This window comes from Manacus candei, unplaced genomic scaffold, assembly GCF_025592945.1.
Source record: "Manacus candei isolate 608988 ecotype Guabito, Panama unplaced genomic scaffold, ASM2559294v1 h1tg000023l, whole genome shotgun sequence".
Lineage (NCBI taxonomy): Eukaryota > Metazoa > Chordata > Aves > Passeriformes > Pipridae > Manacus > Manacus candei.
This window is the reverse complement of record NW_026138071.1, coordinates 2,906,534-2,923,759: the sequence shown is the minus strand read 5'-3', so window position 1 is coordinate 2,923,759 and position 17,226 is coordinate 2,906,534. Positions and strand designations below refer to the sequence as shown.

The 17,226-nt window shown below is 39.7% G+C and overlaps 1 protein-coding gene across 1 annotated transcript in view; it reads left to right on the top strand.

Moving 5' to 3' along the window:
* The window catches only part of SLC49A4 (solute carrier family 49 member 4), a 69,145-nt gene that overhangs the window by 29,302 nt on the left and 22,617 nt on the right, over positions 1-17,226 (top strand). Inside the window, exons 3-6 of the mRNA XM_051787629.1 lie at positions 1,861-2,129; positions 7,591-7,720; positions 12,805-12,913; positions 13,538-13,605. Coding sequence (XP_051643589.1) covers positions 1,861-2,129; positions 7,591-7,720; positions 12,805-12,913; positions 13,538-13,605 — 576 coding nt within the window. The remainder of the gene's footprint in view (positions 1-1,860; positions 2,130-7,590; positions 7,721-12,804; positions 12,914-13,537; positions 13,606-17,226) is intronic.

Sequence of the window (17,226 nt, the reverse complement as noted above, 5' to 3'; positions counted from 1 at the left end):
ACAATAACTAAACCACGATTTAAACATTAAATTTACTTTGGAGCAATATTTACTAAAATAAAATCTGTATATTTTGCAATAGTTACCTCACTTGCTACTGAAATGCAGCTGTTCCTGGGGATGTGCCATAGCTCTGCAAATATCCTGGAACAGTTTAGAAGAAGTTTGAGAATAACTTCCTGTAGTGACATAAGTAGAATGAAAATACCAAAGTGCACAAGGATACCTTGGTTTGTCCAAAGTACACTGAAGAGTAATCTTAGGGGATTGATGTACTGTGTCCTCCAGAAAACTATATCAGTGTTGTTTAGATAGTGCTTTTTATTTATTTAAAACTATTTCATTTTGGTTTGGAGTGTGTGTGTGTGTGTGTGTGTGTGTGTGTGTGTGTGTGTGTATGTGTGTGTGTGTCACAGTTTAACAAGCATTCAGGAGGCCTGACCATGCCTTGGTGATGTCCATCTGAAGCACATCATGAACAGTAGTAATGAAATCTGTCCTCACTCAAAAAGATATGTAGGAGAGGATATTATATTGCTTCTGTACCAGCTCAGAAAAGGTTTCCTTCAGATGATATATAATAGCCTTTTTTTTCCTGTATACTTTTTATAAATTTTGTTTAAAAATTTAATTTCTAATTATCTGAGAATTGGTAGTATCCATTCCTTTGTATTGCAGTCTCTCTTGTTAATTCGATAAAGACTTTGTTGGCATTTCTTTTGCATATTTGTTCCTTTGTGTGCCTGCTACACTGTATGTTGTTCAGCCATTTGTGGCTTGAAACAGTGCCTAAATGGTGGCTTATGTTTCCCTATTTTCAGGCCATAGCTTTTTATGTCTGACAACTCAAGTCTTGCAGCAATAACACTGAGTTCCTGCTATGGTTAGAAAAACACCACCCATTTGAAAATATCATCTGCCACCAATTCATTGCATATTGAATAGATCTACTTTGGAGGGTTGCAATGCCTTGTTTGACTCTCTAGCTCTTTTTTAGGCATGAAATTTTTATATTAATTCAAAAATACTGCTGCCTTTCATGGCTAATCACCTTTTGGAAAAGTCAAAGTGGAAGATTTCTGGCTGACTTCCATGTGTAGGAGAGCCTTCAGAAAGTCCTTTCTGTATGTGCTCATTGATATTAAGCCAAACTTTGCAGAGACTTCACTGCTTGGAAGTACTATCTCTGTTCTGTCACCAGCCTTATCTGTTAAATCCCAATGAGTGTGAAAAATGAGAAAAATCTGGGTTTGCTTGGCTGTTTCAACAGTATGTTGAGAATGGCCAGATTGCTGGAGAAGACGATTCTCTTGGAAACCCTAACAGCCCAGCCTCCTCATCTGTAGGCACATAGAGCTCATCTGAGTGTGTAAATAAAAATAAATAATGCAGTGAAAAAATATGCAGATTATTTTGCTGAACTGTTTCAATTTTGGATCTGCCATAACTAATTTAAATCTTCTACTGGGATTTATGCATGCAAGGGGTCAGATTTAAGATGTTTGTAATTTAAAGCTTTTCTGCTACTACACCTTTTCTACTTTTATATCCTATCATGGTGCCTTTTTGATGCAAAGAAAGTCCCTTTTGTTCCCTTTTCCTTTTCTCCTTTGAAGAGAACATTTGCTTCTCCATTTATATGAGGTAATGAGACCAGAGTAGCTCATGAGTCTTTAAATCAATCAAATTGGGCTTCTTTTAGTGTATAGAATATCCTTTTTTTTCCACAGTACTTTCATTTCTTTGTGCAGTTGCTCCATCTCCAGCACTCAATATCTCACATACCTTTTTAATTAAAAAACTCCCCAAAAAGGGCAAGCAATTGTCATCCAAATGGCTGTGGCGTATTCTCTATTCCAGGCTGATTCACGGAGGGCAGCTGTTAAATGGCTTGGCGGGGCCAACCGTGATGAATGCGGCACCATTTCTTTCCACAACGTGGTTTTCTCCTGACGAACGTGCCACAGCGACAGCCATCGCCTCGCTGCTCAATTACCTGGGCTCTGCTGGCGCCTTCCTGGTGGGGCCTCTGGTGGTGCCATCTCCTAATGGGACAGCTCACCTCCTGCTGGCATCGCAGAGCAACACCGAGCACATCAAGGACCGCATCGAGGCTGTGCTGTATGCAGGTGTGGCTTAAGAATAAGTATTAAAAAAATAAGAAAATATTAAAAATGTGCGTGCGTTCATGTGTGTTTGGTACTTGTGAACCAGTACCCTCTAGTGGCTGGTTTGCACAGGAACCGGCTCCCGACTGAGTGAAAATAATTAAGTGGTAATGTATTGTACCGTCAGAAGGGTTAGTTTTTTCCCCTCCTGTGTAGGAAAGATTTAAAAATAGCCTATTGTACAGGCTGACTCCAAAGGAAGTAATTCAGTTGTTTATATCGGCTGATCTTGGGAGAAATGTCTCCTAGGAGAGCTTACACTTTCCCTGAGCTTCCAAACTGGTTTTTGCTCATTGAATTTTCATTAAAAATATGTGTCCATGGCATGTTGGGTTTCTTTCTGTTGTGTCTGTAAGGATGGAAATCCAATAGTCTTTTAGCATTAAATTTCTTCCCTGCATTAAATCAGCCTTAATTTATGATTTGCATGTGCCTTTCAAATGTGATTAGATTATTACTATTTAAGAATCCAACACTGAAATTAAAATGAAATAGATTTTATTTTTAACTAAAACCACATAATTCATACTGGTGAGCAATTTCAATGACATGGCAACAGTTGAGTAGAAAAAAACACTGATATAAAATTCACCTGATATAACTTGGATTTTATGTCTTTGCTCTTTTTCTTGCAATGGCTTCTACAGCTCTTTATGTCACTTACAAAACTCAGCAGCAAACTTTAAGGAAAATAAGTTGGTTAAGTGGCTTAGGAGCCTATGTTCTGATTCTTAAAGGATATAAATTGGTATAGCATTCAGAGCAGATCAACTCTTTACCATGTCATGATGGTTGCACATTTGATTGGGATTTCCCCCCCCTTATGATTGCAGCCTCTGAAATTCAGCCAGGAGATAGCCCTAAGTGTTCCAGAAGTCTTAAAGTACATATGCTGTGTAGTTTATATGGAAGTTTATGGGATTGAGTTAGCTGTTTGTGATCATTTATTCCTGGATGTTATTCTTGCGGAAATTTTGTCAAGTTAATATTCCTGTTGGGAGAGGGTCACTTTACTGTTCATTTTAAAGAAAGTGTAATAGAAGTTGAATCACTATTTCACCAAGTATTTTTGAGTAACCTACTTTTTACTGGACTCAGACGGAACAACAGTTAAATTTGGGTTTGGTTAAGCCTTGTTCACTAGTAAATATGATGTTTGACTCATGGCAGATGAGAACGGCTAATATGAAAGAAGGAAGAATGAAAGCAAGTCAGGTTTTGTCCTGAGGAGCAGTAGATAAGGGGAGAAAAACTAGCAGTTAGAGAAGTGCTTTAGCTCTACCTCTTCAGATTTTCTATGGAGCGAGAAGAATTCATCTGCCTAAAGAAAGTACTGCTTTGTGCTTGAAACCACTGGTTTGGGTCTGGTAGCACTAGAAGTATTGCTTTCAGCAGCCTATTAGATTCACATTCTCTTCTGTTCTCTTTAGGGAGGTTTTCCTAAGCATTTTCTTCAGAAACAGGGATGGATCTTGCCATCAAGGTTAGGTGTGTCTTGCCTGCTCCATGTCTTAGCATGGCTCTTTATGCCTGTCTGAGCTGACAAGGGCTTGGGAACACTCTGTAGACTTGTTTGGAATCACTGATCCCAGCATGAGATGATCCTACAGCAGCTCTTCATCTTCCTAGGAAATGTGTTTTGAGGGGCACCTGCACTTTTCACTTAGTATTTGAAAGTGCTTTGAACAGAGGTGGTTTCTGTGTGCTTGTGTTTGTGTCCTACAGGGTGCATCTTTTCTGGAGCTGAAACCTCTTTAGCTGTTCAGGCAATGACGAAGAGCTGTTTTGTGAATGGTGCTGGCCTGCAGTGAATCACAGTGATGATGGCAAAACCTCCAACTGGCTTAAAATTGGCAAGAGCTGTCAAAGAGGAGGTTGGGTGGAATCCCTCGTGGGATTTCTCCTGTCTTACTTCAGCCCTGTTTCCCTGGAAAGCCAAAGGCACAGGGTCCCTGCTGACTGCCTCCTCTGTGCTTTCTTGTGCCAGGTGGGCTCCAGAGGTAGAAGGAAGGCTGCCTTACGGTGGGCAACTGCCTCATGTAATGTATAGACAGTTCTGTTCACCTGTGGGCCAAAAAATACCTGGTAGCTGTGGTAGGGTACTGTTTATCCCTTAAATTGGCTGGTCAGAAAACTTGCCTCAAATTCACTTCCAAGATTACTAGCAAAGGTTCTGGAGAATATAGCACAACAAGGAGCTGACCCAAATATCCCACTTCCCCACTTCTTTGGCAGGTGTGACCAGGCTTAGTATGACTTCTCATTTCAGATCCTACGGGAAAGCCAGTTTCACAGGATAAGCACACTGCATTTCTAATGGAGTTGTGTTTATGATGGAGCTTGTTGCTTTTGTGTGAGGTAGTATTAGATAAGCAGCCTTCAAATGTTAGATGATGTCTTTTAAAAGGCAGTAATGATGTGAATTGTTAAGTTGGGATCAGTAGCGTGCCAAGAGTTTTCAAATTTTCCGAGGACTTAACCTCAAACATGATTACGAAGCAATTGCTTATAAACCCATTCTGAAACTGCTCTGTTAACTCCAGTCTCTTCTGTGTTTTAATAAATTGCTCTTCCTTTATCTCAAATGCGGACTAAGAGCTCAGTTGAATTACCGCAGCCTCTTTCTGTGTCATCTGTGTCGCTGCACATTCTGGTTCACAGCTCAAATAGTACAGATGTAGCAAATCAGGATTGAATTGTATTACCTGAATCGCACAAGGAAGCTTGAATTATTCTGGACTGCAACCAGAGCTCTCAGCCTTGTGCTTTCCTAAATAACAATGTAAAATCATTGTTAAAAAAAAATAAAATGTGTGCGTGTGTGTAAAGGGCCCTCATTCCACCTTTACATTACAGGACAAGGTGGGGAGAAAGGTTTCTGAGTTTGAGTAGGTTTTTGTGCTATGAGTAGCCTATCTGAAGGGAAAAGATGTTGTATCAAGGAGGCTTTTGTCTCTCTTAAACCTCTTTTTTTCTTTTTTCTCTTTGGAGTTTACACAAGCAAGCAGCAGGATGTCTACTTCCTAGGCTAAGATGCAGGCATCTGTCCACTTTGGCAGTCTCAAGTCACTGTGGTGTGGTACCCAGCTTTTGTAAAGCATTCCAGGTTCACTCCTCAACAAGAGATAGACAGCTGTGTTTCTGCACACTGATTTATGTCTTGCCCAATTCTGAGTACATTGCTGCATCCATTGTCCTCTTCAGAAGCCTGCTAACCCTGTGGAAGACCTTTAAGACAAGTTTTATATTGTATTTTTCTTTATCTAGTCTGAAAGAGTAAATGATGAGGGAGATAAAGGTGTGGGTTTCCTAAGGAATTCATCACATAAGAAATTGAATGTGTTTGACAGTACCTGGACTTCTGATGTAGGTGTGATACACAAAGCTAAGATGGCACTGAAGACTTCTATTCTTCAATAGAGGGAGCTGCTTTAGTTTCCAAAGGGCATTCTGCACTTTCCTTTTGTGCATGAGGGCAGAGCTAGCTAGGCAGATTTGTTAGCCTGGAAAGTGTAACACTGGGAAATGTTGCAGAGGTGCAAGGAGGTACTACAAGGACAGTATGCTGAATTTAATAATTAAAGAAAAAAAAATAGAAGATGTTACTATACTACTTCTGCTGCAGCAATTTGACTGGCAGAAATCTTGAGGCAGCACACAGATGAGGCCTCAGATGGGCACCTGTTATAAAATATTGCTGTGACTTAAAAAAATTATCATCATTTGCATTCTTCAGAAAAAGATCTAGCCTTTTCCCTTATAGCACTACAGTATAACAAAGTTAAATAATTAGTACCTTGGACAAAACTTACAAGTTTGTGTGATCACATTCTTGTTGGCTATACCTGTCTGCAGTCTGAAATCTTCCTTTATATGTGATTAAAATGTGTGTATGCATGTACATATGTATAGCTATAAACCTGTATGTAGACCTAGAATCAGGAGAGGCAGATAAACAGCTTTTACTAAACAGCTCTGTAGTGACAAAGCATCTTATCCCTTTCTTAGTTCAGGGATGATCAGTTATGGCCAGTTCTTTTTTCACTGCTCGTGGTTTCAGAAACAATGTACACAAAGATAGAAATGAATCTGTTTTCCAGAGAGCAGAGGAGATAAAGTGCCCTTGGCCCTCAAAACATGCAGTTAGACTAGAGAAGGAAAAGACACCACATGATTCAAAATGAATCTTTTAGTATTTGATCGTGAAGAATGCCATTGTCACATTCCCAGTATGCCTTCAAAGGAAATTTAGTGTAGACTTTTTTCCCATATACTGAATAGAAGCATTCGTTTCCTTTCCCCATCTCCAGCTGATCCATTTAGACACTGTTATTTGTTTCCTGAATTTATTTTCTTCTGGTTTAGCAGAAGACCTGGCAAAGCGCCATGTTCATATTGATTTATTAAAAAAGAGAAGAAAAAGAAAATGAACGCAATTGACTATCCAACTCTGCTGGAATTTATTTGTGGTGTCAGTGAACACTTCTTTGTTATAAGATCACAGGTTCTTTTAAGATAACACACTTCAGCCATACATTTTTCTCTACAGCAGCAAAGAATATTGTTTTCAAAGGGGATGGGAGAAATATTGGGATTGAGGACTGTGGAGAACATGATATACGTTGCAAAATGCCTGTAAAACTAATTAGACTGACTGTGGGTAGAGTTGTTTTTGCTCAGAATGTCTGCTCATGGGACTTACTGAGTATTTTCTGTGAAGTGCTCGTCACTTTTCAAGCTCAGTTCCAAACTTCTGCTATGAAATTTTTCAAAGATTTAGAATACTTGCTGCTGAACAAGAGGAGCATCTGCAAACAGCTGTATTCTTTCTTTTTTTTTCCCCTCTTACCTGTACTTTTTTCTGTTCTTGAGCCATGGCTGCTCCTGCACTTTTCTCTTTATTTTCTGTTGCCATGTAAATCTGTTTGTGTCCGAACTGCTGCCTTGCTTGGCCTTTCATTTGCCTTCATCATCTTGTGCAATGAGTAATTGTCATTCCATGTCCTGAGGCTTCCCCAGTCCCATCTGTTTAAAGTCTCTGGCCTGCTGGTATCTGCACTGTATTACTTCCATCGTGAGGAAATGTGCCCAAATCTTCATATTGCAGTTCTCTCTAAGGAGAAAAAGCAACAGTTTCCTTTTGCTTCACTGTGTTCCCCATGTGTGAGCCTGGTTCTCTGCAGCTCCTAACACTGGCATGCACTGCCAGTCTCATTGATTCTCCATCCCAATTTGAAATCTTGTTTGGGGAGGGCAAAAAGAAATTCTCCTTCAAGTTAGCGAGTTCTGTTGCCAGGGGCATTAAGGCACTTGTGGTGGGATTTATGTCTCGGAGGCTGGCTTGTAGCAGCAGTGTACCAAAATAAGTCTGTTGATGCTAACATCTGTTCTTGGTTTTGTTTTTCTTTGCCCTCTTGCTTAGAATTTGGAATGGTTTCCCTGATATTTTCCGCAGCGTTGGCCTACTTCCCCTCGCGCCCTCCATTCCCTCCCAGTGTCGCTGCAGCGAGTCAGCGGCTCAGCTACAGGAGAAGTTTTTGCAGACTATTAAGGTAGGACCTCACTGGGTTCCACTTCAAAGCAGATCAGCACCTAAATAAATAAAAACAAGTGCGCTTTAATCTTCTCATGGAGCAAACAAGTTGGTTTGTAGTGCTTTTAAACAAAATAAAATTAATTATTCATGTTGAGGCATAAAAGGATGCTAACTGCTGAAAAGCAGACATTAAATTTTAAATCACTGGGTATATCTCAAGGCTTCATGCCAGAGTCCTTTAGCACCAACAATGCTTTACTCATCCTGTTATCACAGGGTTTTTTTATACAATGCTTCTGTTACAGCAGGTTATACAAGGTTGTTAACAGTGTGCTGTGAGATAACAATTAGCAACATTGGGCAAACCTAACTAACTGAGCTGCATTTGTCTGTGCTTATTATATCAGAATGAATTTGGAGTTTACTTGTCATTCGAAGGATTATTCAGCCATGGGAGCAATGAACGAACTATCTGAAATTGTGATTTCATCAATTAAATCTCATTAAGTATGTTAAAATATGAAGTGGGAATAGGAAAAATGTCTCCAAATGTGTTTTTGGACAGGTTCAAAGACTGGTTAGCTTCCTTTAAGTTCTTAGGTTTAAAAAAAGAAAGAAGTTACAAAGAAAATGACAGCTTTGCAGCTTTTTGCACTTGGGCTGTTTTGGTAAGACACAGACCTACTTCCCCCCAGTGTTTGTAAATGTCTTGTGTAATGGAAATATCATATCAAAGGAACAGCTAAAACAACTGTAATATTAATGATAGATAACTGTGAATGCCCGTGCCCTGTACATGATACTGCAAAGATGAACTTCCTGGGGCAAAGAACTGCTCCCATGGTACCGAGTGTGACTGACTTCACAGGGAGGCTTCAGACTCTTGTAATTGTTTGTTGACTGATGCAGCGATAGAAGCTGAATCTGCATATAAAGGGCTGCTTGAAACTTGATGGTAATGGAGCATTAGCCATTCAATTAAAAGGTCTATTGTGGGCTGTACTTTCAATAAGTGTATTTAGAGGCAGCGAAAACAACTCATCCCCTGTTGTCATTGGTTTTGGGTTTTTTTTCCTTTTCTTTTTGAAGGCTTCTTATTTTGTTTGGGGGGCTAAATAGTTGGCAAGACGCTTAATCCTGAATGTTCATCCTGGAGCACGGTGGCAGTCAGGAGATAGTGTGAGTACAGCTGACTGGTTAAGTCTGCAAAGTGACCTACTCAGGATATTAAAAAATAACAGTTCCCCTAAGGACACTTAGCACATATAGTAATGTTCTTACTCACCCAAGCTGATGTGCAGTTGGACCCTGCCTGAGGCTGTGTAGTAAAAATGTTGCCGTTGAACAGAAATCCAAACAGCAACTGGCTCCGCAGGTGAAATATAAAATTTCCGTTGACAGTGCTCCATTTGGGAGCTTTTTAACCAGTAGATTCCATGTTAAAAGGATTGTAAACAGTGGACCTGAGATACTGTAAGGTCAGGATATAAACAACAAAGGTGGCTTACTATTCTCAACCAGTGAAACTGAAGAAAACAAACTGTATTCTTAAATAATGAACACAGTTTATAGTGTCTCCAAGAACCAAGAGGGGTTTTTTTTAAGCATGAACAGGTAGATAATTATATCTCCTGTCTCTGGTCTTTTTGCATTCTTCCATGCTACCCTTTATCAAAGGCACTTCTTCATTCCTCTGTACATGAAATAATCAACAATTCATCATTAAACCTGCTTATCTTGAGGAGCCTTTCAGCAACAATCCATCAAAGCAACTGGGTTTTATAGAAGAAAATGGTGTCTGCTATGCTTCAGGAGAAGTCCATCATCTGGCTCATTAGGCTTCTAAGGTCTGTTGCCTGCCTAATCTAGGCTTCATAATTCTTGGCTCAGAGAGCCTTTCTTTTGACTTAGTAGTGTAGACTGAAGGTAACCAGCAGATGAGTACTAAGAAATCATGATTTCCCCTTGCTGTAGACTTACCCTCTGGTATAAGAACTGTGTGTAAGGCATTTGGGATGTGTGTGAGCTGGTGGGCTGACTCAACTATGTGCCAAAAACACTCATGAGAATTGAGATGTTCATCATTTCCCTCTTCTTTCCCTCAGGCTGCAGTTTTATTACTTCAAAATAAAGCAGCATAGCATAATGTTACCATTGAAGTTATTGACCTTTTTACCTTGGACACTAAAAGGATCTGTCACATCCTTTCAGATCCCATACTCCTTCATGCCTTCAGGTCCTTGGGCAGTCATCTACACAAGCTACTTCTTGCAGAGTTCTATTATACCATCCACAAAGGTCAACCATCCCCTGTAGGCCATTTTTTGGGACTTCCTTAGGAAACTTGATTCTTCCTTCTGATTTGGAGGATTCCTGCTTCTGACAGATTATAACAATTAGCTGATCTCTGGTTATCTCCTGATACCAACTCTCTCAGCCTGCAGTGGGAGACGACAGATTACTCATGGTTTGGGTGCTAAGCCCAAATCTTTCAACAGTCTATCACATGCTGTGACAAGTGTAGTTTGAATTTCTGTTAGAAAAAGTGCAGTGCCCTTTATCAGTTTCTTGGGTGAAGCAAATACAACTTTTTTTTTTTTTCCCAGTTCGGAATATGCCACAAATTTCAATGGAAAAAATCCTAATACAAGTAAATAGTTGATTAATATTAAAATCTGTATTAAGAAAACTTGTTGTGATTTTTGCTTTGAGGTAATTAGATACTTTTAGCCAGTTATGTGCCTTTTATATTTTCAAGGGACTATGTAAGCAATTTTGAAATTTTATAATAGGGTTTTTATGCATCATTGTTGCTTTAATGAAACTTTCATCAACATCACAATCCAGTAATGGAAGCTGCTCAGAGTGTGCCTGATGTTAATAGGCACTGTCAAAGTTATTCTGAAAATGATGACTGACTTTGATGGGCCTCCCCTCTGAACCAGTCTTGTCTTACAGATTCTGATAGCATTAGATAGGTTTCTGGAAAAAAAAACAAAACAGGAGGAAAAATCAATTTGTATTCCAGCAGAGTGGTTTAAGAGAGGCTAATGCTGATGTCCCGTCATCACTGATACCATGGAAAACAGTGTGGGTTCACCAGCTGATGGTGTGACAGACAGCACATTTTTCTATTTTCAGTGGAGTAATTGCAAAATTGCAAAAACAAATACAAGCAACTGGAGCCATGAAAAGCAGAACTGCTGCTGAAAGATGTATGTTTCAAACAGCTTTAGCACTTAATGTAGGCAGCACTAGCTGTTGCTGGACAAGGGGGCAGAATGACATCTGGGGATCTTTGTCACTGTCATGCACCCTTTCTCCAGGTCACCTCACTTCTGCTGGAGACTAGGCAGGGTGGCAGCCTCTGTCATTGGAGGATGTCATGATGCAGAGCTGGTTCTCTAGGATTGGTACTAGGAGTTGGATGTGGCACAGAGCAACTATCCCACATGACAGTCTATCTTGTTGCTTGAGCTACAGAAAAAAAATACACCACGGGAAATTTTGGTCAAACACATTACAAAGTTTGCACTTCCTCAAAAGTAGCTCTTTAATGAAGCTGAGGTTCAGGTAGCCAAATATTTTGAATATTCAACAAGTGTTATATTGGAAGACTGCATTCAGACATGTTCCCTCCTTGCAATCTACAACATGGCTATTTAAAGTCCATGCAAAATTCCATTTTATTTTACAGATGTTGAATTGGCTCTCACATGGATAGTATTAAATAGCATCAGATGCCAAGATGATACAAGATAGACTAGGATAAGAATATGGCATTCTTAAGAGAGAAAAAAAGTTGTCAGGAAAATGATAGCATTCAGAGAAAAATAACCAATGGGTAGAAGAGATGAAAGTTTGGGAGTTGTTTTTCTTTGCATTAAAAAATAAATTTGACACAAATTATATTGAAAGCAGAGGATATGTTCATGTGATGAAAATGTGTTATTCAAGAAGAGGATGTGTGAAAAAGAAGAGTGCAAAAAAACACTGGCTGGTGTGCTGTGCGTGGATCATCTAGGGGAGTAAAACGGTGTAAGCTGCAAACCTCTGAATGTTTTGGAGACTAATCGAATTTCTTTCTCTCCCTCTTGGCTTTCATAACTGTGTGCTATCAAATTGCCATTGCATGCCAAGGAACTGGTACTGATCAGGATCAATTTTACATAAATAGTTTGGGATTGGAGGGAGCCACATTTTGTGGTTACACAGATACCCCATGGGATAACTGACCTTGGAATCACCATAGAATCTCTTCACTTTAAAATATCACTGTTGCAGAGTCCAAAGTACATTTTCTGGTTTTCATCCAAAATTGAAACATTTTTTGAGGAAAATTTGGATGTCTCTTAGCAAAGATTTCACATTTACTTTCAGTTACAGTTGAGTGGGGAAAGTTGTTGGCTAAACCCCTGTTTAGCTGTATATGATGAAGATGGTGACAAAGTTTTGACTTTCACCTTCCCTGAATACTAAAGGTTAAATAATTTTAATTGGGAGGAAAAGCAAACATGTTGACTATTTAGAGCAGAATATTATATTATATTATCTCTGGGGTTTGCCTGTTCGAATTGTCAAAATTTTCCACTCTTGCAACTCTACCACTCTAATTTCCAGAGCTCTCCCTGCTTTCACTAAAACAAAGAGAAATAAAACAGGGTTTCTTTTTGATTTATTTTTTTAAAGTTCAGTTCAAGAGGCATGAAGCTCTGATTTTATTCTTGAAATATGCTTTTCATCATTTTAATTAGTGCTTATTCTTCCTAACCTACACTGTGGCTGAGGAGGTTGCCCATGCCAGTGCACAGAAGAATTGCTTGCGGAAATGAGAAACACATGAGCCCAGTATGTTACAGAAATCTTTGAACTATGTGGAGAAACTGGCTTTTTCTATCATCACTGTGCTAAGGCAGTAACATATCAGCCACTGGAAATTCAGTGGCGTGGCTTTCTTGATTTTCGTGGCTCGCTCATCTGTCAGACCTTTGCTATTTTTCTTGATGGGCAGAATATAGAAGGTGTCATTTACTGTACTGGCTAATCTTGGTGTGATTTCTAATATAACCTGCAGCTAATTGCAATGTTTTATCTTCACAGCAATTTCCGATTCTTGATGATTGCTTTAGCCTATGCTATACCACTGGGTGTTTTCTCTGGCTGGTCTGGTGTTCTGGATTTGATATTAACGCCTGTTCACGTAAGCCAAGTAAGTATCTCCTGACTGATAATCAGCAACCATTTTGTAAATGGCACGGTTTTACTTTGCAATAGCATACAGTTTTATCAGGTTTTTATGTTTAAGCAGCTATTAATACATATGGACCACTTTTCTCCTTGAAATTTTAAACAAAATAAACCATAGCTTTGGCATCCCAAACTGTCACAATTCTCCCTTCTGACTCTCCATCAGTGGCGAGTGTTTTCAGAACTGTACACACCTCTTGACAAGAAGGAAGAGGCAGGTAAACAAACTGTAGTGTTGTTGGCTGCTGCACCTTTAGGGAAAGAAAATAATGTGTGCCTGGTGGAAAAGATGAAGTGGGGAGAAGATGATTTCTAAGCTTTTGATAGAGTATTATAAAAAAACAGAGGACATTACTCAGATTCTATAAAGAGAGGTCACATTTAGGGCATAGACTACTTAGTCATACTTCCTTGTAGTGAATTTATTTCCTTTCCTAGAAAAAGCCTTGCACTTCAGATTGTTGTCAAGGGCTGTTGTTAGCAGTTTGCAGCTCCTGCACACCATTTGTTTTGAAAGTAACATCGTCTTATTTTCTCAGCTTTAATACATTTCTCTCTTTTGTTTTGTTTTGTTTTTTCCTGTCAGGTAGATGCAGGTTGGATTGGATTTTGGTCTATAGTTGGAGGTTGCGTTGTTGGCATAGCAATGGCAAGGTAGGAATAATTACAAGTCCTTCTTCATTTCTTCAACTGTGATTGTCATTTAGCTTATCTTCGTAGTAACATAACTTGTTTTCTCTCTTCTTCTGGAAACTTGAAATGGAAAATGCATTCTGGGGTTATGATGTGTTTCTTGTAGAGGAATAATTTGTACCAGGTTAGGGGTTGTTGGGGATTGGGAATTCCACATGCATATACCTGAATTTGGCAAGTCAGACTGTTACTCCTGACAAGGGCTTCCTGTATGCTGCTTTTAAACACAGCTCTTGTGAATTTAGCTGCCTGGTATAAAGGAGAACCTGTTGTAGCACATTTGGAAGGCATTGAAGATTAATGTCTGTCTCCTTCCATCAACACTTTTGGGCATACTGATTCCTAAAGGGATATAGGGAATGTAGTACAGGCAGCATACCCACCATGTTATGCTCCTCCACAGAGAAATTAGTCTGGGCCCATTTTGGCCAAGTTGCTGGATTCCTGTGTAGCCTATTTTCTGCTGTACTCCTACAGACTACAGTATGGGTGAATCTATGCATTTTTATAAATCCAAACACAGCTTGCTCTGACCATCATGAATGATGATGACATGGGGAGAGGAACAGCAAAGCATGGATTACCCTTCCAAAAGGTTGCTGCTTTTTTTGTGTTGAGGTTCTCTTTAGAAAAAGAGATAGGGGGAGGAAGAAAAAGTCTTTCAGGAGATACTCGAGCAATGAGTTTATAAAACTGTCTAAAACCAGTCACACATTCCCCTTGCATTGTGATACCTGAGCATTGTCCTGGCTTCTCTGTGTCCACTCTTTAGACTCCAGTTCTGCAATGAATTTAGCACAGGTGCAGAGATCTTTAATGGCTGCAGTCCTTGCAGAATTATGGACACAGGGAGGGATCTTTTTAGGACAGAAATTGAAACTCTCTTTTTTTCGCTTGCTATTTCATGTGCTTCATCAGAGAGTACACAATGCATAAAGAAATGTGAGGTTTCTCATCCTGACGTTTTGCAGGCTGCCTAGCAACTGCAACAAGGAGAGGAAAAAACTCCTGACCTAGGGAAAAGAAACAAGTGCTTCTCTCCCATCCACTCCAGATGCAGGCCAAAGGACTCTAGCCAAACAAAGTTCATGCCCTGACTTCCTCTGAAAAGAGTTGCTTCTGATTAGCTAAGCTCAGATAACGAGGTTTTCTCTGTAAGAGATGCTGAAAACCAACTGTTGTAAATGACACAGATGCCATAGGTTGCATGCTGAAGCACAAGTAGTGTGCTAGTTTAATCTTTTCCATCATGAATTAATATCTAGTATATTTGCAACATTTCAGTGGTAGAGGGGCACCCTTAACTTTTTTAGGAGAGAGTCTGCTGACTCAATGCCAACATGCAAATCTCAGTCTTTATGGTAGATTAATTTATTTAATACATTGCCTGGGTTAAGTTTCAGGAAACGCTGACAGTAGCTTTAACTGCTTCAAACCTTTGATTTCAAACCTGGTTGAACACCCATATTTTGTGGCATTCAGTATATTTAGGAAATACCAGCAGTCTGTCTCCAAATATGTCTTTCTAACTTGGGCAATGCAGAGTTCAAATGGGAGAGTTCGCATACAGAAAGGGAGGGAGGAGATGATTTGTCACTCCTGATGGATGACTCTCCCTCCTAGGCCTATTCAGCATTTATCTGTGTAGGGTTGAATCAATGACGAGTCTGACTGTAATCTGCTAAAAGTTGTAATTAGGAAAATTAAGTAATGATTCTTGTCAAAGCTGACAAGTTGATATATTTCAGTGTCAGAACTGTGATTTGCCAAGCAAGCAGCTCTCTCCCTTAACCACCTCTTAAGAAGCTGTTAGTTTTGGGGTGGGGGTTTCTTCATTGTTTGGTTTTTTTCCCTGCTAATTTATCAAAGCAAAATTGGTGCAGTTTAGGCATTTGCTCTTTCCGTTTTTGTCAATGCAGATTCTATCATTTAGAACTCTTAACAACCTGAGAGCAATGCCCTGGAACATTAGGTCCTGCACATCACAGTAGGTGTTAAATCATCTGTATATAAAGTAATGCCCAGTTTGGAAATTTGTTTCTCTATCTCATTTTCAAAGTGGTGCAAGTTTTCCTCAGCATTATATATAAATCCTCCTGATCTCCACCCACTGCTGTCCTGATAGCTGTGAACTTACATGTTTAGCTAATTTGTGTGATGCATTTTTATAATTGAAAAACCTGGCCTTTTGGGCAGCTGACAGGTGCTGTACCCTCTGCTGGCAGCTTTCAAACGCTACTGGTTTGAAAAAAAGCAGTGTCAAAGAGCAACATTTGTGTCATTGCATGGAAGCATAAATCTATTCCCTTTCCTCGTATTTTTAAATTATTTTCCCCCCCATTTGCCAATGATCGCAGATTTTTTGAGGTTTTGTCCTCTGCTGCTCAGTTTTTCTTCCCACTTCTAACCTGCAGTGTAGTCAAAGTGCTGAAACTTTATGGCATGGTGATAATTTCCTTAGCAACAGACAGTGTTGTCAGCAACACAGGTTTGTGATTTTAACTGTAGGATACAGCCTTGGGCTGGATCTCCTGGGATGCTGGAGACTAGTACCAGCAGTAGGCTCAAAGGTCTGTGTCTGGGTAAGTATACACCTTATCTCCTCTTGTGCCTACTGTTTTAGCAGTTGCAGACATCCCCTTACGTGCTAGGTGATGAAGAAGGATTTAAACAGAACAGAGGGGTTTGAAAGCAGATACCCAGGTCAGAGGATAAAAATAATTTTTTAATTGAAACAAGTATTCTGAAGAGTTAACTAGATTTACAGTCTTCTTTATTCTTCTATAACGAGACAAGAGGCAGAAGTCCTTCAATTACCAAGTTCAGGCTAGGTTGCAATGTTATTTTTTTCCCATTATTTCTATTGCTGGCTGAATTCAGTAGCTGCATGAACCTTTACCTTTGGGGGACATTTGACCCTTTCAGACTCCTGTGATATCTGAGAGCTCCTTGGAGCACCCTGCTACCCAAACCAGGATCTTTGTGTCAAAAAGAGTTGCAGCTGCTCAGTAAAGGTAGATATTTTCTCCACTGAACTGTTGTGAATGGTTTAGATGCGTATCATCCTCCCATCTCCATGTATACCTGGTGGTAGGATAGAGAGGGAGGATCCCCTAGAGATTACCTCCAGACCTGTTGTCTGTGAATATCCCTCCCAGAAGGCTGATATTTCTCACACTATGTTTCATTAGACAGGATCTACATCACTGCATTTGCCTGTAAGGACAGAGAATAATGATATTGTCTGCCAACTGGCAAGACAGGGAGTCTCTGTGGAAGAAGCTGAAAGCTTACACTTTGAGGTGCTTCTGCAAAGCTTTTAAAATTCCTGATTTTGACCCTAGTGATCCCAAAGAATAATTAAAGAAACTGCCAAACCAGTGAGATGATCCTGATTGCTGGATTGGATTGTCAGAGGAAAAGCAACAGTAGCAGCTGACCTCTGCTATTGGAGATGAATGCATAAGCCACTTCAACACTGCAGTCATAAACTTTTAAGATGATATGCAGCATTGATCTCCCACTACTGCTTATTGAATTACTGACTGCTAAATTCAATGTGGAATTAAACACAGGGAGAAT